The sequence below is a fragment of the Eurytemora carolleeae genome, unplaced genomic scaffold, assembly GCF_000591075.1.
Source record: "Eurytemora carolleeae unplaced genomic scaffold, Eaff_2.0 scaffold408, whole genome shotgun sequence".
Classification (NCBI taxonomy): Eukaryota; Metazoa; Arthropoda; class Copepoda; order Calanoida; family Temoridae; genus Eurytemora; species Eurytemora carolleeae.
Window position 1 is genome coordinate 115,116 of NW_019396650.1, and position 23,336 is coordinate 138,451.

At 32.8% G+C, this 23,336-nt stretch overlaps 2 protein-coding genes across 2 annotated transcripts; one reads left to right on the forward strand and one right to left on the reverse strand.

Annotated features, from left to right (window-relative positions):
* Positions 1 to 924: 924 nt before the first annotated feature.
* On the reverse strand, positions 925 to 6,637 carry LOC111706886 (BTB/POZ domain-containing protein 10). The gene is made up of 14 exons (XM_023479832.1): positions 6,540 to 6,637; positions 6,049 to 6,118; positions 5,886 to 5,936; positions 5,437 to 5,495; positions 5,303 to 5,352; positions 5,041 to 5,085; positions 4,722 to 4,786; positions 4,210 to 4,289; positions 3,952 to 4,063; positions 2,662 to 2,713; positions 2,144 to 2,231; positions 1,507 to 1,573; positions 1,042 to 1,137; positions 925 to 936 (listed from the first exon to the last, which is right to left on the reverse strand). Exons 1-14 carry the CDS (start codon positions 6,602 to 6,604, stop codon positions 925 to 927), a joined length of 912 nt encoding a protein of 303 aa, XP_023335600.1. The 5' UTR covers positions 6,605 to 6,637.
* Positions 6,638 to 7,556: 919 nt separating this feature from the next.
* LOC111706887 (dehydrogenase/reductase SDR family member 12) lies at positions 7,557 to 13,492 on the forward strand. Its single transcript, XM_023479833.1, has 9 exons — positions 7,557 to 7,639; positions 7,751 to 7,831; positions 8,539 to 8,614; positions 8,848 to 8,964; positions 9,570 to 9,619; positions 10,046 to 10,135; positions 11,309 to 11,368; positions 12,884 to 12,998; positions 13,306 to 13,492. Exons 1-9 carry the CDS (start codon positions 7,582 to 7,584, stop codon positions 13,418 to 13,420), a joined length of 762 nt encoding a protein of 253 aa, XP_023335601.1. The 5' UTR covers positions 7,557 to 7,581; the 3' UTR covers positions 13,421 to 13,492.
* The last annotated feature ends 9,844 nt before the right edge of the window (positions 13,493 to 23,336 follow it).

Below are 23,336 nucleotides of genomic sequence, written 5' to 3' on the forward strand. Positions count from 1 at the left end.
TGGACCCTGGACCAAGGCCTGTCCCTCCCCGATCCCTTGAACTGGCTCGAATGCTTGGCCCCCAACAAATCCTTGAATGGGCTCGAAAGCATGACCTCCAGATAGCATCTGAATGGGCTCGAATGGAGGTCCACCCTGCACAGGTTCGAATACTTGAACACCTCCCAGACCTTGTATCTGATCAAAAGCTTGTACTACACCTAAATAGATACAATAATTTAATAATTTAATACTAAGTTATATATAAGACAATATTTTAGAATTTAAAAATAAAAAGACTTTTATAGATTTAGCAACATATCAACAACCAGTAATTTTATTTTGATGCGGATCCGGATCTGAATTTTTGCTGATTTCCTTTTGGTGTTCACTATTTGTTTTTGCAGAAACTCGATTTGCCATTACTAATCCGCCTGCCCCAGGCGTGATAAAAATAAGTATCGATAGGGGTGATGCTGAAGGGTGGGATTGCCTGGGGCCAGGAACAACCCCAGCAATTTTCTTTAATAATAATAATTGATGAATGGAAAAAGAATTTTTTGAAATTTTGCCATTTGGATTCGGAGTTGTGGACCCCCATATTCTTACGGATTCGGATCCAGTAAAAAGTGTAATAAGGAAGGTGGTAAAAATTCTAAACCATTATTATTATATCATTATTATCATTATATTCACCGTTTATTGGTGGATCAGCGGCAGCTTCGGCAAGATTGGTCACAGACTTACTTTTCACACACTATAATAAATATAATAATCAGTATTAAATCAATCAATCAATCATCAACCAATCAATAAATCAATCATTCATTAAATCAATATCAATGGACAAGTAAACATAACAGATAACATAAGAAAATAAACAGATGAATAAATAAATACATGAAGAAAAAAAAACGAACAAATGAATAAAGAAATGATTAATGCTTAATTACATATCTAAACAACCAAACACCAAGACAAGCGATATACAGAAATAATTATTGATTATTGCCTAAATAAATAAATAACAAAACAAACAAAAATCTAAGCAAACTAACAAACAATTAGATAAATATAAATGAATACCTCAGCCCGTCCTCCTGGCCGTTTCTTAACCTTCTCCTTGTGTGTTGGGTAACCTTCTATTCCAAGTTTAACCTAGAAATTATTTTTAATGATAAATGTCGGAAGCAATTACGTTAAATTAATTAAATACAAATGAGGAGACTGTCAAGACGACTTGAAACTCTGAATAAGACAACCCCAACTTGTATGCTTTGAATGTGGTCTTAAAATGGCTTTTTAATTGATTTGGCAAAGAAATAAAGAAGTTTTTAGTTGCAGGTAATCATGAGTATGACTATAATGAAACAGACGCGGCCGGGCCAGTACTTCAAACAGCTGATGTGGCAAAAGGAAGTTTTAGGCGCATTTCAAGTGTCTGAAGTATATTTTGAAGTTGTTTAAACATAAACTATACTTTGAAGTCCTTTCATGGTTATGGATAAAAAGAAGAAAAAAAACTACCTTTTTCAATCCACGTTCTCTTAGCACAGATTTGGCCTGTTCTCTGTTCTCAACATATTTGAAAAACCTAGAACAATTTCTGTTGTATATACAATAAACATCTTAAAATAATCGTAATATTTCATCTAAATAAATATTTTTGTACTATGGATGGCTATATTGATTTACTTTTTTGTGAATTTAATTTATATACTCAATTTAATATGGTATTCTTTGAATTACAATATATTGTACAGTGTACATACCAATATTTATGCACTCCATGATGATTTTTATATTATCTTTGAACTTTATCCGTACAGTTTAATACTTCTGATGGGTTGCCAATACTTTTTGACCTCTATCTGTACATGAATGTACTTTTGATGGTTTTTACGTACTAGACCTTGTACATAGAAGTACTTTTGACACTACACCTGTACATAAATAGATGTATTTAATAAACTCTCAGTACATGATGTACTCTTGATGGTTTTAATGTACCCGGCCTTGCAAAATGTACATAGATGTCCTTACTAATTCCTATACCTGAACAATACATAGATGTACTCTTCATGGTTTTTACGTACTCGACCTGGTACATAGATGTACTCTATGACCCTATACCTGTACATGGATGTACTTTATGACCCTATACCTGTACATGGATGTACTTTTGATGGTTTGACTATACTCCTCCCCCATCTGAGGTGGAAAATCTTCATCCCAATCTATAGCATCCTCCTCTGCACAGGGTACACCACAATCAGGTAAATAAATTAATAATGGTTTCGTAAATAACCTCTGTTCTATGTACAGTCAGGGATGTATATTTTCTTCCAATATTTGTTTTCTCAAGAAGTAAAGTATGATTTTTAGGGGAAAAAATATTTTTTTGAAACAAGGATGAAAAAACTTGGCTTTTGATGTCCAATTTTTCATTCGTTTATCCCGGGGGGGGGGGGGGGGGGGGGTAGGTGGGTATATCTTAAATCATATACTATTGTGTCACAAAAAGAAGTATAGAGCAAAGACTGGGATAAGGTTTGTGTACAGAATTCAATTATTGATTTTAAATAATATAAACATCTATTTGATTTTTTGAATTGTTGAAAGATCCATTTAATTTAAATGATAAATATTTGATATAAATATATCGATTGATTGATTGTGTTCCTAAGAGAATGACGATGTGACACTCTCTATCCCCTCTGGTTGCACACTCAACCTTAACGAACAAATTCAATACTCAATTCAATACTCTTCAAAAGAGTAAGGACAAACTCCTGATGATGCCAAAGTTTTTGGCGAAATATATTGAGAAGAAAATGATATATTTCTAGTGCTAGAGAGTAGGGTTGGGATTTGTTTAAAAACGATCTAAAGTAAAACGAACAAATTAAATATGAAATTTCTAAAATAATCGAACTAAAAAATTATTTTGCCAAAATTAATATTAATATTTCCCCGCCAAAATTTAATTTGCTATGCTATACCCCCCACCCAGAATTTTCCTAATTCAGACACGCTTTACTTATTCTAAATCATGACCACCATTATTACACAATTTCTGAAATCCTGATCACTCCCATTCTTAACCTAAGAACAATATTTTCTTATCTCTTGAATATTTCTTTCCTATTCTTTAGGAACACCCATTTTCCAATACTTATTAACGCATCAATTCCTAATTTATGAACATTCCCCTCCTAGTTCTTGAACACTTTAATTCTTAATTCTTGAACACTCCCTTTCATAGCTCTTAAACATTTAGTCTCTTTATTTATAATCACCCACTTTCCTAATTCTTGAACACTTCCTTTCCTTATTCATAGCACTTTCAAAATTCTTGAACGCTTTCTTTCCTTATTCATAACACTTGCGTAATTCTTGAACACTTTCTTTCCTAATTCTTGAACACTTTCTTTCCTAATTCTTGATCACACCCTTTAATAATTATCGAACACACCCTTTAATAATTCTTGAACACACCCTTTAATAATTCTTGAACACAAATAATTCTTGAACACACCCTTTAATAATTCTTGAACACACCCTTTAATAATTCTTGAACACACCCTTTAATAATTCTCGAACACATCCTTCAATAATTTATAAACACTCCCTTTAATAATTCATGAACACACCCTTTAATAATTCTTGAACATACCTTTTAATAATTCTTGAGCATACCCTTAAATAATTCTTGAACATAACCTTTAATAATTCTTGAACATACCCTTTAATAATTCTTGAACATACCCTTTAATAAATCTTGAACATACCCTTTAATAATTCATGAACACACCCCTTAAAAATACTTTAACACACCCTTTAATAATTCATAAACACTTCATTTCCTAATTCATTACTTCCTTATCTAGTTTATGAACGCTTTTAATTTCCTAATTCTTGATACTATTTATTTCTCAATCATGCACAGTCCCTTTTCAATATATTTATTACCATCTCTGGTAGAATAAGATCCTCAAGGAACTGATCAAACTGTTCCCTAGCACCCTCATTACTCAGTTCATGGAGTAGACCTCGTAGATTCTGACATTTTACTGTAGTTGCACTAAACAGAAAGAAAAGATAGACAAATAGAGGATAGATGGATAATTTGATATAAAAATCATAGATACTGCAATCAGTAATACATAACAATTTTAGTCACAAATAACTAAACCTAAAAAGGAATAACAATACATTTTAAAAAACTACCTGAAAGGGAGAAGAAAATAGTCGCAGGCTTCTCGCAGTTCAGCTATACTACAGTGAGGAGGACAATTTATCAGACCCGTCTAGAGATAGATAGATATACTACAGTGAGGAGGACAATTTATCAGACCCGTCTAGAGATAGATAGATATACTACAGTGAGGGGGACAATTTATCAGACCCGTCTAGAGATAGATAGATATACTACAGTGAGGAGGACAATTTATCAGACCCGTCTAGAGATAGATAGATAAATAAATATTGAAATTGATTTAGTTTTTGTTTAACAATTCAGGAAAAAAACATCCTGTAAAAGCTGGCCCCCCCCCTAACATTGAACTATGTGACCTCTGAAAATGATAAATATCTAGGGTTTGATTAAAATTGAGATAATTTTTGGTCAGAGTTCTGCAGCTAGGACATAATGACGGATTTAGGAAATTACCATGAGAGCTGGGCCGTAATTTAATGCTTATGTATAACTTATTTATTTAATTTCAAGTTTTAACTCTGACCTGATAATAATCCAGTATAGCACTAAACGTTGATGCAGTCGTACCTTCCGCTATTTCATATTCGCCTTAAAAAAGGTTTCAACAGAAAATACAATTTTCCTTGATCTGGCCATAGTAAAAAGTTTTTTCTTTAAAACTAAAACAGGGAAATCCAAAAAATGTGGTATACAGTCGGACTTTCACAAATTGAGAACATGTTTTTGGTAAACGAAACGGTTCTCACACAAAAGGAATTTTAGATGAAATTTTCAGTATTCATCCGAGTTCTTAACATTAAAAACATAATCTATTTATTATTATTATTATTTTTTCTTCTTACCTCTATTGTTTGGCTGAATATAGTCCAAACCAGAGAACATTCGGCCTAAACAAATATCAACGTCAACGTCAACGTCAACGTCAACGTCAACGTCAACGTCAACGTCAACAAGCGAAAATAAAATTTGATTTTTAAGGAATCCTCCGAAGTAACTGAAAAGATCTGCGAAATCTTTTACTATTTTTTTAATATTATTTTTCATGATTTACAAAAAAGGGGCTACATGTAAAATAACTTTCCTTCTAAATTGGTGAATATTTACCTAGCATGGTATCCGGCTGAGCGATAAACAATGAAGGATTAACAACAAATCTGAAAAATGTAATTAAATATAAAATTAGGAAAGAAAATAAAACCCCGATTTTTCTTGGATTTTTTTTCAATATAAAATCTAACCTTGTATCTTCCACTACCAGAGTTATCTTATTGTCTGTAGCTGTTGGGTGTCTAGTATCCTAGACAAATTAATTAACTTTAAAACATTAAAATCGAACAGTGGGATCCATAAAACTGTGGAACAGGAAGACGAAATTTAAGGAATTCTTTTTGTATTTCATGTTATTAGTGGCTTGCAAATCAGTCTATCAAGTGATACGGGTACTGCATAATTGCTGAATTTCATGTTTATTAGACTATACAAAACCAGTCATAATTTGAGTTTAACAGTCGTCTTCCTATTCCAAAGATTTATGGTTCTCACTGTAGATTTTAAAAACGTCTTTAAAATAGAAAAACGCAAAATAAAGGTTTGTACGCCATATCTTAATGGTGAATAAAATGTGAATAATTGTCTTAGCGTAGAAAAACATAACATTGACGCAAAAAAATTGTTGAACAATAATTACCAGAGAATGCGTTCTGATGGTTCTCGACTGAATGTGATCTTCAAAATGTTCCTAAAACACATTTATTTAAATTTTAATTTTCAGAATAAGAACAAAAATTCAGAATGATAATTGAACTTTAAAAATTTGAAACTAAAAATAATTTGAGAAAAAAAGTTCTCACCTTTGGTCTGGCGCCGCCGAATGGTTTGGGTGAAGTAGGAAACGGGCGCCGTCGATACCGTGACCGCATCCTTTTCAACATTTGAAGATAAGATAAAATTTTTGCTTGAGACAATTTCAGAAATAAAACTTTCTGAATTATAGAAAAAAGTTGAAAATGGAAAACAACATTAAACTAATATTAGTAATAATTCCTTAGAATTTTTTTTCTAATTGCAGTCATAGCAAAGTTTATTAGGGGAATCACTAACAATAATTTAAAAATTTCAATAAAAATTCTTAAGTTTGGAGAATATTTCAAATATTTAAGAAAGAAAAAAATGTTAAGAAAACCAATGAAATTTCCCAGAAAAAATCTTTAAAACTTTCAGTGATAAGATAATTTCAAGTCGAAAAAATAATTACAAAATTTAAGACTAATAAACGAACATGCAACTTAAAAATTAAACTTTATTTAAAGAATATTTTAAATTATGAAAAAGGATTACTTACCTAATATCTTCCCCATAGTCCTCAGTATCACTGGAAGTGTCATCACCCCCATGCATTTTCAGCATAATTACTTCTGAAATGTGTTAATTTAAAAGTCTGCTAAGATAAAATTAACAGGAATAGTGGACCATACAAGGTAATAATAATTATATTAATTCAAAATTTTTGGATGCACGATCTTTTTTACAAATATAGTCACACCTAAATTCATTATTCATAAAACTTAATGTTTTAAGAACATTACTATTTCAATTTGGGCCGCGCTAGGAGAATATCTGGCCCACGTAGTTTGGATGGAACAGATTGAAGGACCAAACAAATAGGCCACATAGTGGGCCGAGCGCTGCGGTCACAGTTATGGTTATAGCTAGGCTAGGCACTAGAATGCCCGAAAATTAGAAAAAATAATTTCATGTTCAAAATTGATGGGGGCTCACCAAGCATAGTACTTCTTGTACGAAATAACTGAAATTTTAATTTTAATAAGGTATTAACTTTGTTGAATGAGTTTGCGTAGATTACGTCCAGCGTCAGACCTAACGGAACAGCTAATCAGTTATCAGCTGATCGAGAGAGAAAAAGTTGCAGAAATACGCGGAATAAAGACGACAGAATTCATCGAACATTCAAACAGTTAAGGACACTTTTCTTAAAATTTAAACGAAATAATTTTATTACAATAAATTTGATGACAAATAGATAAATGCCTAATTTCAAAATATACAATGATTCCCATAACATTTTGCCTTTACTAATTAATAATATATAATCATTATATAAAGCTTCCTCAACTGTTTATATTTATAATGCCGCGGAACATTTAACCCAACTGTTGAATCATAGAATTGAATGTCAAATGTTTTCTACGCCCGTCGCCCCTAGGCTTATAAAACCACAGAGAATTGCACAACTTTTTAATCTTTTTTGGTAATTTGGTGAGCATTACACATATCTTACGTTACCGTGAAGTTGTTATTAATTGGGCCACGCGTTAAATATGATTGTAGAGTATTTCAACGCATTTTGTTTCAGATTTTTAACAATGTCGTTATTTCGAAATGTTGTTTGGTTTATGAAGGGGTCGAAGGAGTACACTTCAGGTCTGCACTAATAGCGTAATGCGTCGATAATGCAAATTAGTAAACATAATTTACTTAATTTTACGTATTGCTATTTGCGTATATGGCGTTTCTGACGCATTGTTTGTACAGGTGGTTACGCAGCTGCAGCGAAGCATTTCAAGGCAGACGATCTCGATGTTAAGTGTGATGGGAAATCTTTTATGATTACAGGTATCAATTATATTATATTTGTAATTTACGCTATTTGAGTTTGAAAGTACACCATGTTGTTTATATGCTTAATATTAATTATAGTGCAGAACACTTGAATTTGCATGTTTTCTTCTTATAAAGTGCAGTACACCAGCTTCTATGTATAAATTTGGCTTGTCTGTCTGTTTGTTTGTTTGTCTGTATGTTTGTTTGTATCCAATAAACGTCAAAACGGCTGAACCGATCGGGCCCATATTTTTTTTGGGACCTCACGGAGCCCCAGGGAAGGTTTATGAATGATCAAAATTTCAAATATTTGTCTCCATCAAAATTCGATCTTCATAAAATTTTTGAAAATTTTGAAAATCCACGAAATTTTTTGTGAAAATCCGCAAATTATTTTTGTTTTGTTTTACGATGTACACAAAGAGAATATGTTCATAATTAATTTAGTATATGGGCGCGAAGCGCCCTCTAAGGCTTGTATTTACATGTTTGTTTACTTCTATTATGCACTGATGCAGTACAGTAGATATTGTTTACATTCTTGTTAACTGTTTACTCTAAGTCTTCTACATTAGCTCTTGCTTCATCCTTATTTACTTTTATGTGCAGCACATTAACTTTTGTTTACTATATCACTTAAGTTTCTTGATTGATTTTTTTAAACATTAAAATGTGCTGCAGTACAATAGATTTTGTTCACTTTATTATTTGCTGCAAAGGTGCTAACAGTGGTATTGGAAAAGAGACTGCCCTTGAGATTGCTAAGCGAGGAGGGACTGTTCATTTAGTCTGCAGGTTTGTAGAAGGAGCACGGGCGTATGCAGGATTTTTCGAGGGAGGGGGGGCTGCTAAAAATTTTCAACTTCACAGGGGCAAAAGGGGTAGGGCTGAATTCCTCCTTGGAACGATAGTGTTCACCTTTGGTTGATGGTAAATTTGGCACTATGATTGATGAGAGGTAGAGCTAAAAGTTAGAAAATGGAAAATTTGAATGTAAAGCAATATCTCATATAATATTGTTACTGTAGGAATCCACAGTATGGGGAAGCAGCAAAAGCTGAGATTATGGAGGCCACGGGCTCATCCAACGTTCATCTGCATATTCTTGATATGTCTCAACCCAAGAGTGTTCATGCGTTTACAAGGTTGGTCCTTAAACCTTGATTTGTTTTCTTTAATTTCTTTCTTTCATTCTCCCAATGTTCATTTTCATTTTCTTGATATAGCTTGACCCAGAAGTATTTATACTTTACATTGTTTTTTTTTTTTCATTATTTATTCTTCCGTTTCTTCTCTTTCTTTTTCCTTAGAGTATATACGGTAAAGTTTTAATTTTCTTACTTTCAATCTCTCTTGTTCATCCTCATTTGATTGATTTGCCTCAACGGTAATGTTTCATCGTCTATATGCAACATCCCCCCCTACTGAACTTCTGACCTACTAACTTCCTACTGCAATATCGGACCGACGCCAGCTGTTTATTTTTGTATTATTTGAGGGTTAGGTTAGTTTAAGACAGTTTATGGTCTGAGCGCCGCGGTTAGGACATGCTTGGGAAGCCGGGCGCTGCGGCCTCAAGTCCTAGCAGCTGTAAAACCACGTGCTAGTAGTTCGTATGTGTAGTATAGCGGATTTGGCGTAGGTCGAAAGATACACTATCGTCTCAACCCAAGGTTTCTTGTTTTCTCTTATCGTTTCTTAAAAATAGAGATGAATTGAAAAAAAAGATTTGTAATGATTGCTTGATTAGGAAGTTTGGAGAGGAGAATGAAAAATTGGATGTACTGATCAACAATGCAGGTTCAGAATCAAACAAATAAACTTTGTTTTATTTAATTATTTGTACTTCACACTAAAAATAGTACTTTTATTTATTTACTAGCTTTAGAACCCAGCTTTGCTTGGAAACTAATCTTTGTCAACCTACCCAACTTGGAATTTTTAAACCAAGCTAAGAACACTATCTTGGTTTACCTAGTTCCCCAATCAAAATTGAGGCTAATCAAATTAGATTATTCATGTTTTATATTATAGACGAGTAAATAGTAAAAATCTGAAAATATTCCATATACCCGTAAATACGCAAAAAGATAATTTACGCAACAACCTTTGTTAACAGTATACACAGTAACCTAGGTACACAATGTATAACTAAAAGTATAACCTTTGTACACAATGTACACTATAACCTTTGTTTACAGTGTGCTCAATAACCTTTGTACCCAGGGTGTATGGTGAACACTAGAGAACTGCAAGAAGACGGATTAGAGAAGAACTTTGCTACAAACACTCTTGGAACTCATATTATAACTGTAGGTAGGAACTAAAACCCTTGGGACTCATATTATAACTGTAGGTAGGAACAAAAACTCTTGGAACTCATATTATAACTGTAGGTAGGAACTAACACTCTGGGAACTCAAATTATTACTGTAGGTAGGAACTAACACTCTTGGAACTCATATTATAACTGTAGGTAGGAACTAAAACTCTTGGAATTCATATTATAACTGTAGGTAGGAACTAACACTCTGGGAACTCATATTATTACTTTAGGTAGGAACTAACACTCTGGGAACTCATATTATTACTGTAGGTAGGAACTAACACTCTGGGAACTCATATTATTACTTTAGGTAGGAACTAACACTCTGGGAACTCATGAAGTATATTGTACCATGATGTGCAATTCTAATTCGCTATCTGTACTAATAATATTATTATCTTAACTATTTGTATATTGACCCAGCCGGGCTAGCCCGGTCAGACATATTATAACTGTAGGAAGGAACTAACACTCTGGGAACTCATATTATTACTGTAGGTAGGAACTAACACTCTGGGAACTCAAGTCATTACTGTAGGTAGGAACTAACACTCTGGAAACTCATATTATTACTGTAGGTAGGAACTAACACTCTGGGAACACATATTATTACTGTAGGTAGGAACTAACAGTCTTGGAACTCATATTATAACTGTAGGTAGGAACTAACACTCTGGGAACTCATATTATTACTGTAGGTAGGAACTAACACTCTGGGATCTCATATTATTACTGTAGGCAGGAACTAGAACTCTTGGAACTCATATTATAACTGTAGGTAGGAACTAACACTCTGGGAACTCATATTATTACTGTAGGTAAGAACTTACACTCCGGGAACTCATATTATAACTGTAGGATTATTATTATGGATAATTATGGATAATCATGGATTGATTATACAGAGCGTCCCATATCATATCAGATTATCTCCAATCTTTAACACCAAAATAAACCATTAATACTCGAAAAACTTATTATTTTCCGCAAGAAAATTCTTATATAAGCCTTGTTATTTTTCAAAATGATTCATTCTAATGAAATTTTCTAATTAGACCCGTTCTCGGTCTAATATGATGTGGGACACCCTGTAGATAATTGATTAATTAATTGATTGATCGATTGGCCTGATAGGTTTAGTAAACTAACTGATATTGATCAAGGTTTGATTGATCTGTTGAAGAAGAGTTCAGATCCTAGAGTCGTCATTGTATCATCAGGTAAATAGGAGTATATTAAAGGGACTGTATCAACAATTTTAAGTTATCCTCCGTACAGAGATGCCGATGCCCGATTCACAATAATACCCTTGAAACATTTTTCTGATCTAAAATTTGGGAACTAGTGTCGTTTTCCTCGGTTTAAAAGTATTTTTTTCTGATAATTCCCAATTGTTTACTGCAGTAGTTATGCGCAGGTCACTTAGGATAGAAACTACAATTTAAAAAATGACAATTAAAATTATAAAAAGTGATATCTAATTCATACTTGACCAGCTAAAGATTTTAAGGGTACCGATGAGAATCGGTACATAGCCACCTTTGCTTGGAGGCTGAAATGGTTACTTGAAATTACGCTTACAGACCCTCTAAGGGTAAATGAGGNCCCCCCCCCCCCTGAAAGATATAAACCTCAAAAATAATGAAAAAATGAAATAGGCCCTTCATCCCCTCTATTAAAACTTTTCTTTGTCCAGGATGCAGTCATTCCGTACATTATTCAGTACATTTTTCCGTTCATTATACCGTACATATTCAGTACATTTTTCACTACATTTTACCGTTAATTCCGTACATTATTCAGTACATTTTTAGTACATTTTACCGTTCATTATACCGTACATTGTTCACTATTTGGTACATTATTCAGTAAATTATGCAGTACATTCTTCCGTTCATTATACCTTACATTATTCACTACATTCTTCCGTTCATTATTCACTACATTCTTCCGTTTGTTATATCGTACATTATTCAGTACATTCTTCCGTTCATTATACCGTACATTATTCAGTACATTCTTCCGTTCATTATACCGTACATTATTCAGTACATTATTCAGTACATTCTTCCGTTCATTATACCGTACATTATTCAGTACATTCTTCCGTTCATTATACCGTACATTATTCATTACATAATAAAATACATTATAAACTACATAATTCCGTACAATATTCCGGACAAATTACGGAATATGACATTTGATAATTTTAATATTTAGATTTAATTTCTTAAGATAGAACGTGTTGCTCATCAAGAATTGATAACATGTATAACTCTAGATTATCTAAAAGTCTAAGTTTAGAACAACATTTTTCCTGACACGTTTACCAGTAAACAAATTACAAACCAGTTATGCAATTTCAGATCAAATTAGTTCAAGTGCATCTTTATATACATGTTTTGAAAAAAAAATTGATAAATCAACCTTTCCAGTTTCCATATCTTCGCAGTGTCTTCAAATCGTTTTGTTTTTTTTTCTATTTTTTTCTTCTACAAATGTTGCTTCTAAATTGCTACTGTATGATATTTTGCTGGTGCAAAAAGGATTTGACATGTTCAATTAAACAGTTTCACCCTTACTTAAAGAAAAGTCCATCTTGTTGATTTTTCTTTGATTTTCACGCTAATATGGACGATGACGAGAACCGTTATGAATCGGACGATGGATATACAACAAGCTATAAAAGGAGGGTCATAAATCACAATGACAGTCTCTTTAACATTTTTGTTCAGATTTCCACACTAAGATGGGAGACAAGCTGCGTACAGTGGGCCAAGGAGCAGATACGATGTTATGGTTGGCAGTTGTCGACTCACTCAAGGAGAAACAACCCAGCGGACAGTTTTGGTCAGTTTTTTCACACAATTTTTAGGATTAGGATTTTTCATTTTTCCTCAGATTTAGACTTTTTCTGGTAGAAAGGATTTTGGTTAGTTGAAAATCTTATGGAGTTCTTAAAAAGAATTTGTCAAAAGTTGAATTTTTTAGAATCGAGCTATTCAAGAGTAAAATCATTTTTAAGATAAAAAATCCAAGATTTTCTTAGAAAAAAAGGTTTTTCAGCTTTCGTTTTTTTTATCCCCCGAAAATTTGAGTTTTTTTTAGTATTTATTGTAATGTATAGTAGTGATTTCAAAATTGTTGTTTTGTTCAGGCAAGATAGAGTTCCAGTGGCTAAACATCTTCCCTTGGCCTGGACCAAGTCTTCGGCTGAAGAAGAGAAGAAACTGATGGAGTCCTTGGACACTTTAACAGAGCAGTTCAAATAGGAGTCCTTGGACGCTTTTACAGAGCAGTTCAAATAGAAGTCCTTTTTTGTACTGTTGACTATTGATTGAATTTTTAAAAAAGCATCGCGTTTTTTATTTTTATTATAAACGGCATCTTTCACTTTTTTAATTAAAATGCTATAATTATTTTATGAAAAGGCATTATTTATTTATTGATCAATTGATTTTTTTTGGACTAATTGACCATTTGATTTTTTGATTCACATATAATTCCTTGAGACCTCGTTATATTTCTTAATACTCAACTAAAGACAGTTTTATTTATGTTCTTAAATCAGCAGAACATTTTCATTTGAAATGTGATAACTTTGCAAATGAAGTCAAGTGCCTGATGAAAATGTTAATACTTATTTTCTACTAAAGCAAATTTTTATAAATGAAATTTCTTCGTAAAGAGATGGTTTCAGCGGGACCCTGCTTAAATAAGGTTTCAGATAAGCGGGATTCGATGAAAATTGTTGAAAAAATCAGCCTGTTTTAAAGGAATTAATATTGTCAGAAAACGCAACTTTTATTTAATAGATTAAGCTTTTTAACATAGAGGGAAAGAGGAGGAGGGGGTGGGAAGTTAATATTTTAAAAAATTTACTTTGATTAAATGTCTAAGAAAGATTGTACGTGTTAGGTTTTGAAATTGTGGTCTACCCTCTTTTAAGGATGACAAATATTGGAGTTTTAAAACAAAGTTATTAATTCCACAAAAAGTTATTACGTTTTGAAGATGCTGACCACATTTTGGAAATCCCATAACACGACAGTCTTTATTTGATTGTCATGCTTATTGATGCTCCTTGGATAATCCTGTCTGTGCTGTAATTATCCCACTTCATGGAAGCAACCTTTATAAAATTAGATTTGATAGGAAACTGATTTAAATGTTTATTGTGTAAGCAAATAAAAATAAAAATTATTTAACCTATACACTTATAAATATGCTAAGCTAAAGAAGCTTAAATTAGAGGATTTAATCTAGAATAGGGGAAGGGGCCATGGGATCCTAGGGTAACACATTTTTGTGTTTTTTTTTCAATAGGGAAGAAAGGGATCTGGGGATGTAGGGTCACAGTTCCCCCCCCCCCCTCTCTGTTTACGTCCTTCAAATACATACTTCTCTTACGTATCTTTCTAGTTATTGTTAAAAAACAGTTAATAAAGCTTAGTGACATCATTTCTCAAAAAAATTGATTTATGATACTTTCCTTTTTATCTCTAGGAGCTGGATTAACGATATTTTTTCTTTAAATTCTCCGTTTTTGAAAGAGTAGGTGGGGTGGCGGTGCGATGCATCAATCTTTAAGAAACTGAGTTAAAATATGAACTAAAATAATTTTTACAAACCTTCACTCAACTCTTGATCATCTTTTATGGCTGTTTAACACTAAGAATTTGCACTCCATATAATTGTACCAATACGCATTATGTTGTACATATTGTACGCATTTGCGTAAACTCTGCACTGGTCTACAGCATGCGTACAATATTGTTTGAAAAACAAATCTAGTCCTTAAATTGTGCAATTTTGATTTATAATATTGTATAAAAATGTGTTCACCTCTCTACACTATCTATCTATCTATCTATCTATCAAAATAAAAATAATTGTTTCAGATAAGAGTGTGGGATTTAGAGCAGTTAACTAGAGTATGCTTTAGGCAAAACATCAATCAAAACATTTGTGAAATTTAAGTTAATAATTAAATAATTCAAAATTAATGGGACTGTAAGCGTAATTTCAAGTGAGTTTCAATGGAAAGATGTAAAAACGGTAACCTTGAAACGTTTATCTGATCATTAATGGTTCAAACTTGATCAGACAAAGCTGTTAAGGGTACCGTTGTGAACCTTTCTCTAGAGTGTCATTTTTGTATAGAGGGTCACTTGAGGCCCACTGTCTCTTTAGATAAATAATTTTTAATGGAAGATGTGAAAGAAAATTTCACAATTTTCTTTTAATTTTTACAAATAATGTTTCATAAGGAAGCTCTTTTATTATCATTATTATTATTATTATAAGGAATACCATTTTTCTTCCTGAATATGAATATGNAGAAGTAAACCAATTATCCCAAATTTGCTTTCATAAGTTAAATTTTCTTAAGAACTTATGCTGACAGTCCCTTTAATCATCCTATACTCCCTTTCATTTTTGCGAATACTCCCTTTAAGTTGTCAAAAATAACTTTGTTCTACCGTGCGTCACCTTTTCTCATTTACATTTTACGTTGACATGTTAAATTATTTATTTACTGGGGGAAAAAAGAATTTACGCAGGATTAAAATAGAAAAAAAATATTTTTCAGACTTGATTGATTGATTGATTGAATGTTTGATATACAGACAGTGAAAATGCCGAAGAAGGAATGGAAGCAGCTTACCCTAGGTAATTATTTCCATTATTATTTCATTGTTTGGGTTGGATTTGTTGAAACTTATCCATTAAATTTGGATATTTTACTCTAAATATTACTAAATTTACTTTCCTACTTTTCATTTTTTATTTATCACTGGAAGAAAAGATTCGTCACATAAATGCATATTTTGAAATCATTATAATTTGTGGCTCTGTTCAGTTTGATATGATTTTTTTATTTAGTTTTTTGATTCTGTTATTTCTCCTGTATTGTTATGTTATAAAGTTATTAAGATATAATTTGTGTTCAGATAGCTTTGGTTGTCTCAAGCTCTCTGATATTCTCCAATCTTTCTCCGCACCCCTCAACGAACAGCAAGCATGGGCGATCATTTTTCAGGTAGATCATTTCAAGCGATCATACAACTTTTCTTTATCAGTCAATGATCATTTATCAGTCAATGATCATTTATCAGTCAATGATCATTTATCAGTCAGTGACCAATTGGCATTTATCAGTCAATGACCATTCATTAGTCTATAAACATTTACAATCAATATTCATCTTTCATTAAGTAAATATTTTGTTTAATGACAGATCATTTTTAAATAATCATTTATTTGTTAAATCAAAATTAAATAGATCAGACATTGATCATTTTTCAATTAGGAAATGATAAATTTTCAGAAAGATTTTAAATAAATGGTTAGTTATCAGATTAGATCATAATGTAATGATCAACGATCGTTATCTAGGGAGCGCTCCATCTGATCTTTAAGAAAGATAATTATTTCGAAGGCTTCCTATGAAATTCGAATATAAAAATGTAAATCAACCGATTTTTTGTTGTTAATTTATAAATCTTTAAGAAAGATAATTATTTCGAAGGCTTCCTATGAAATTCGAATATAAAAATGTAAATCAACCGATTTTTTGTTGTTAATTTATAAACACATGTTTATATTGTCTAGAATGTTTTGTTGTTAATTTATAAACACATGTTTATATTGTCTAGAATGTTTTGTTGTTAATTTATGAACACATGTTTATATTGTCTAGAATGTTTTGTTGTTAATTTATGAACACATGTTTATATTGTCTAGAATGTTTAAAAGGCAGAAATCATGCAATATCAATGTCACGCTTCAGAAGATATTTTTTCTTCTTCATCTTCACCAAATTATCAGAAAAAAAGAACCAAGGGGGGTCAAGAAATAAACGAAAAAAGGACTTTTAACAGCGTAATTTCAAGTATACATTTAAAGATTTACAACTCGGATTCACAACAGTACTCTTTAAACTTTAATTGATATGAGATAAATTTGTCTATTCCCGTTCTTTTTTTCTTCTGCATAAATTCAAAAATCACTTGTACATAATCACATGGTGAAACTGTAGTCGAAAATTATTGGGTTAAAGTGGACAAGTATGTATTACGTATATATATATATATATAATATATATATATATATATGTTATATATATGTACATGTTATTCTTCCTTTTATTAGATTTTTAAAAAAAATCTTTTTATTGTGCTTTTTATCCTTTATTTTCTTATTGTTTTTTATCAACTTTTTCTTCACTATTTTACTATCTTCATCAGGGGATTATACAGAAGTATTCCAGTGCTCTTGACTTTTTTTAGTTTCCAGGGGGATTAAAGCCCCTGTGGCCGTTAGGAGTCTTAATCCCATTGGAAATCCTAGTTTTTACCTCTCTAGGGCCGGGGTGACTAAAGCTGACTCAGGCTTAATACCCCCTCCCTGTATACGCCCCTTATCTTCATAAATCCTCTCTCCCTATTCTTTTCTTTCTTTGGCTTTCCCTTTATTCAGTTTTGGACACCAAGCTCGAATATTTAATACAGGGTTACCCATAAAGAATGAAACTTCAGAGACGACTGTACGGATTTAATCCAGTCTTTGTTCTTACACTCAAGGTTCCCTGCAGCTTGAAATTTTCGTCTTTGTTTGAAAAAGCATTAAATACGCAATAAAACAGAATTCTGAAGGCGAGCCAATTTAGAACTTCAGAAAGTCAAATTTCAATAATTTCAGATCTTCATTAGAGTCAATAACACTGTTGGGGTAACTCTGTAACAAAAAAAGCTTTAACGAAAACTTGCAAAGTGAGATTAAAAGAAATGACAAAAAGCTTAAAAGCTGACAATCAGCATGCTGCTTTTTACTTAGTTTTGTTAAAAACAAATAGAATATATTTTATTCTGTTTAACAGTTAGGTGTGATTTTGAATTGACTAATATAGGTTACTGAATACAACAAACAAACATAAAAATATAAAAAATTGATAAGCCGGTAGTTCTTAGTTAACTTCTAAAGACTACTGTTTAATCCCTTCTGACTGCTATTCAATCCCTTCTGGCTGCTATCTTATCCCTTCTGAATGCTGTTCATTTCCTTTTTACTGCTGTTTAAGCCCTTCTGACTGCTGTTTAATCCCTTCTGACTGCTATCTAATCCCTTCTGACTGATGTTCAGTCCCTTCTTACTGCTGTTTAAGGCCTTCTGACTGCTGTTGAATCCCCTCTGACTGCTGTTTAATCCCTTCAGACTGCTGTTTTATCCATTCTGACCGCTGTTTAATCCCTTCTAACTGTTATTTAATCCCTTCTGACTGCTGTTAAATCCCTTTTGACTGCTGTATAATCCCTTCTAACTGCTATTTAACCCCTTCTTACTGCTGTTCAATCCCTTTTGACTGCTGTTTAAGCCCTTTTGACTGCTGTTTAATCCCATCTGATTGCTGTCTAATCCCTTCTGAATGCTGTTTAAATCCTTTCTGACTGCTATTCATTCCCTTCTTACTGCTGTTTAATCCATTCTGACTGCTGTTAAATCCCTTCTAACTGTTATTTTGCCCCTTCTGACTGCTGTTTAATCCCTTCTAACTGCTGTTTAATCCCTTTTGACTGCAAAGTTGCATTTATTTTGCTTGTCTGTTTGTTTGTTTATTTTTATCCAATAAACAGAGTTTTTAAGTCACAAAATTATACATTTTATTTTTTTCTCTATTTTAGGCAACGAGGTGTTTTCTTAGTGCACTTGAGGAGAAGGATGTAACACGACTTTATCTCGCCTCAGATTTACAGGATATTCTTATTACTAAGGAATACATCCTTCTTTTTTTAATCCTTATGACCCAGAAATCATGAATTCCAGTGTCCCGGATTGAACGGGTTTTAGGCATTGATGGAGATCTTGGGATTCCACAATTGGGATCCTTAACGATCATATAATATTAAGAGATGCACAGTCGTACACAAAATCTTCTTTTAAAAGAATTTACGTTATCGACAAATAGCCGAACTAGTTTTTAGTTTGATGTGAAAAGTGTCAATTTGGTACACTGAAAACCTTTGTTAAAGGATGAAGAAGATATCTATGTTTTGTCATAAAAATCTGATTTCTTTCCTATGTGGGTTTCTTGCTTCAGAAACAATGGAGAAATGAATTATTTAAACACTTATCAAACTATTTTAATTAATTAATTAAATTTTTTTTTTAAAAAGGGTTATTATTTTAGAGCGGAGATGTTCACAAGGGGACTTACATAAACAAAGGAGAGGACAGAGTGTAAGTACAACTTTGTAACAGTACATATTTTTGTACTTTCAGTGGTTTACTCCTTGTATGTCCATATACTACTTGAACCTGTATTTTATTTTTGACCGGATCTAGCCTTTTATTGAGATGGACAATTATTTTTTAAAAGCATGGCTTTAAATATTATTTTTTGTTAATAATTAATTTTGTTACAAATTTTGTTCTTCATAATGTTAGAAAAACTGATATAGGTATGGAAAATAAATGAAAACGCTGAGTAAAAGATATATAAAAAGGATTACAACTTGCCAGTTAATGTCCAATTTTTAAAGATTTTCCTCCAAAATCTTTGAAAATATTTGTTTCCTGTGTTTAGATGTATGAGGAGTAGTTTGACTGGATTAGCTGAACTCGGAGTTGTTGTATATGATGCTCTAGACTACAATCTAGGAGAGGTAAAAATAAGAAATAAAATTTTACGACGTAATTAAAATTTAAAAAAGGTAAAAAGTATTTTGCATCTTACTCTAACTTTTAAAAGCATACTGTGATAACCAAAAAACTCTGGAATAGGAAGTCGACTTTTAGACTCAAGTTATGACTTTAAATCGTCTATGAACGTGAGACACAGCAATCGTGCAGTGTAAACAGACCTAATTCACTTTAAAAGTAATATAATGACTTAATCGTAAAGTTTTTTGCTTTGTTTCAGCATCAAAATGTACTTTATTACTGCTATAATGTCGTCTTTCTATTCTATTGTTTTCTGGTTATCACTGTAAACTAAAAAAAATTATATTTTTGAACAAAATGGGTGGTAGACTGGTAGTGTTTTCCAAGATAAATATATGTAACTGATAAAAAATGCAGAACTTAAGTTCCCAAATATCTAGACAGTAGACATTCAATCCTCAGTTCACAAGTTAGTGTCTTGAACAGTCCCTTACACTCAGTGCTTAGGATCCGCTAGATTTTAGCCTTTTTGATCCGGATCCAAAGGGCAAAATATTAACCAAAAACTACAAAAAAATTGTTTACTCTCAAACCCCTAATTTGAACTATTGAAAAAAGAGAGAATACATAAAATTTCCTAATTTCTGAATGCTTAATAAAGTTTTGCATATAAATAAGCGAAAAAATAAGACAAATAATTTGAAAATTCTGCCATGGTAAAAAACAGTAAATTTTAAAGAAATAACCTGGATTCGGATCCATTTTTTTCCAGATCGGATCCAGGTTCCGGATCCGCATCAAAATTAAATGGATCCTAAGCACTGCCAAACTATACCCCTGACTCTTGAACAGTCCCTTTACCTGGCTGTTGTAGAACAATGAGAGGAGCCTGTCCCTTGAGCTGGAGAATATCCTGGATAAGATCACGTCAGCTGACGAGGGACATGAAGGTCAGTTTTAAAGGGAGAGTTCAAGGTTTTCGAAGTTGATAAATAGTTTTTTTTTAATTATAAAAACCAAATGTCCAGCACTGAACATTTTGTTCGTAACATTGTAACATTCAAGTCTTGGTGAATTGGAAGCCCTCCCTCCACCTTCCTCATCTCGTATTTCTTGGCAACCTAAAGTGATTGTCAGTGTCTATTTACTTAACCAAACCTGACCTGGAATAATAAAATCACGCAAGGTTTCCAAGAAATATTATGAGGGGGTGGAGGTCTAAACACCACAACGTTCTGAGTAATACTGACCTAAAATGTTTCTAATTTTTAAAATGCTTCTTGTTTTAAATATTACGCACAATATGTTAGGGTTCCTTCTTACAGTGCAATTTGGCTGTTTTTAAATCTGTTCTTAAAATGAAAGAGAATCCAGGTCAACATGGAAATAGCACCTTTATAGGGTTTAATACTTTCTGTCATGTTTAGGAATGTGTAGGTAGAGGGCTTTATAAAAGGATAGATAAAGGGCTATGTAAAGAACTAGATGTTAAAGAACAAGAAAATTAAGGACGATGATATCAAGGACTAGAGACGGGGCTATATATTAGCCTAGATTAAGGACTAGAGACGGTACTCGATAATGGGCTAAAGACGGGGGTAAATAATGGGCTAGATTAAGGGCTTGAGACGGGGCTAGATCAATGGCTAGAGACTGGGCTAGATAGAGGGATAGATAAAGGGCTAGATAGAGGGCTAGATAAAGGGCTAGATGAAGAGCTAGATAAAGGACTAGATAAAGGACTGGATAAAGGGCTAGAGAAAGGGCTAGATAGAGGGCTAGATATAGGATTAGATGAAGGGCTAGATAAAGGACTAGATAAAGGGCTAGATAAAGGACTAGATAAAGGGCTAGATAAAGGGCTAGATGAAGAGCTAGATAAAGGACTAGATAAAGGACTGGATAAAGGGCTATAGACAGGGATAGAGAAAGGGCTAGATAAAGGGCTAGATAAAGGATTAGATGAAGGGCTAGATAAAGGGCTAGATAGAGGGCTAGAGAGAGTGCTTGAGACGGAGCTAGATAAAGAGCTAGAGTCAGAGGGTTAGATGAACGATTATATTAAGGTCTAGTTAATGGGCTAGATAAAGGCTAGATAAAGGCTTGATAAAGGGTTAGATAAAGGGCTAGATAGAGGGATAGATAAAGGCTTGATAATAACACTAATCTAGATGACGTTGTAGGAGAGAATGAAGGACTAGATGAAGGGTTTAGTGATTTCTATAATCTAGATGAAGTTGAAGGCGAAGATGAAGGGCTAGATGAAGGGTTTGACACTGATCACCTTGGCACTGAACTAATCCATGGTATTCTAAAACAGTGTCGCCATCATCTAGCTGTAGAACAAGAAGCAGAAGAACATTATAGAGGGGTGTGCAGGTCAGAACTTTCATACAAAGAGTTGCATGCCCGGATTCACAATGGTACCCTTTTAACTTTGGTCTAAGCAAAAATCAGAAATTTTAATGTAGAAAAAGCAATCTTCAGATACTGACTCATTCTTGTGTAACATATTCCTGAGTAGCTTATACCAAAAAAACTTATTCCCAAGTAGCTTATTCCTAAGTAAATAATTAAAAAGAAACTTATTCCCAAGTAGCTTATTCCTAAGTAACTTATTCCTGAGTAAATAATTAAATAGAAACTTATTCCCAAGTAGCTTATTTCCAAATAGCTTAATCCCAAGTGACTTTTTCCAAAGTAACTAATTCCCAAGTGACTTATTCCTGAGTAATTAATCTGCTTATTTAATGGTAACTTATCCCCAATGATGTAGTCCCAAGTGACTAATTTGATAAAAAAAAAAGTGTTAAAATAACTTTAAAAATATTGTGATTTTAGGGCGCTAGTTAATGAGGCTTTGGAGAGGAGTACCTTCATGTGTCAAGTAACACAGGAGGAGTTGCAGAAGCTGGATATGGGGGATTGGGAGAACTTGTGGACATCTGTAATGTCACAGCTCAGAACAGGAGTTAGACTTAAGAAGGTGATTTTATGCTTAAGAAACGGCTAAACCAATTGTTTTTGGGACCTGACATGGCCCTGATAGAATGTTTTTGGGTGAATGCAAAATTCTGTAAAGACGCTTTAAACATCGATTTGTGATTTGTTTAGGTTGATTACAGCAGAACTCCTTGTTTAGGTTGATTACAGCAGAACTCCTGTTTAGGTTGATTACAGCAGAACTCCTTGTTTAGGTTGATTACAGCAGAACTCCTGTTTAGGTTGATTACAGCGGAACTCCTTGTTTAGGTTGATTACAGCAGAACTCCTTGTTTAGGTTGATTACAGCAGAACTCCTGTNGGGGGGGAGTCGTTCAATAGATAACGCAATGTGGTGCACTAACCATCACACCATGCTAACTTTAATAACGAAACATTGAATCATATTTATTTAAAGGGACTGTCCAAGTTATTTCAACTGACTTTATATTAAAGATATTCATTCCCAATTCACATTAGTGTTCTTTAACAAAATAATATTTTTGTTTTTCTCTTAAGATTTTTTTAACTTTCAGTTGTGGG

Bases quoted from the DNA above. Each gene is read 5' to 3' on its own strand.
- LOC111706886 (XM_023479832.1), bottom strand. From the start codon at position 6,604: ATGCTGAAAATGCATGGGGGTGATGACACTTCCAGTGATACTGAGGAC. The intron at 5,086-5,302 runs GTAAATATTCAC...ATATTTGTTTAG, and splicing joins TCAGCCGGATACCATGCTAG to GCCGAATGTTCTCTGGTTTG. The intron at 2,232-2,661 runs GAACACAATCAA...TACCCTGTGCAG, and splicing joins TCACATCGTCATTCTCTTAG to AGGAGGATGCTATAGATTGG.
- LOC111706887 (XM_023479833.1), top strand. From the start codon at position 7,582: ATGTCGTTATTTCGAAATGTTGTTTGGTTTATGAAGGGGTCGAAGGAG. The intron at 8,965-9,569 runs GTTGGTCCTTAA...TTGCTTGATTAG, and splicing joins AGTGTTCATGCGTTTACAAG to GAAGTTTGGAGAGGAGAATG. The intron at 11,369-12,883 runs AATAGGAGTATA...ATTTTTGTTCAG, and splicing joins CGTCATTGTATCATCAGGTA to ATTTCCACACTAAGATGGGA.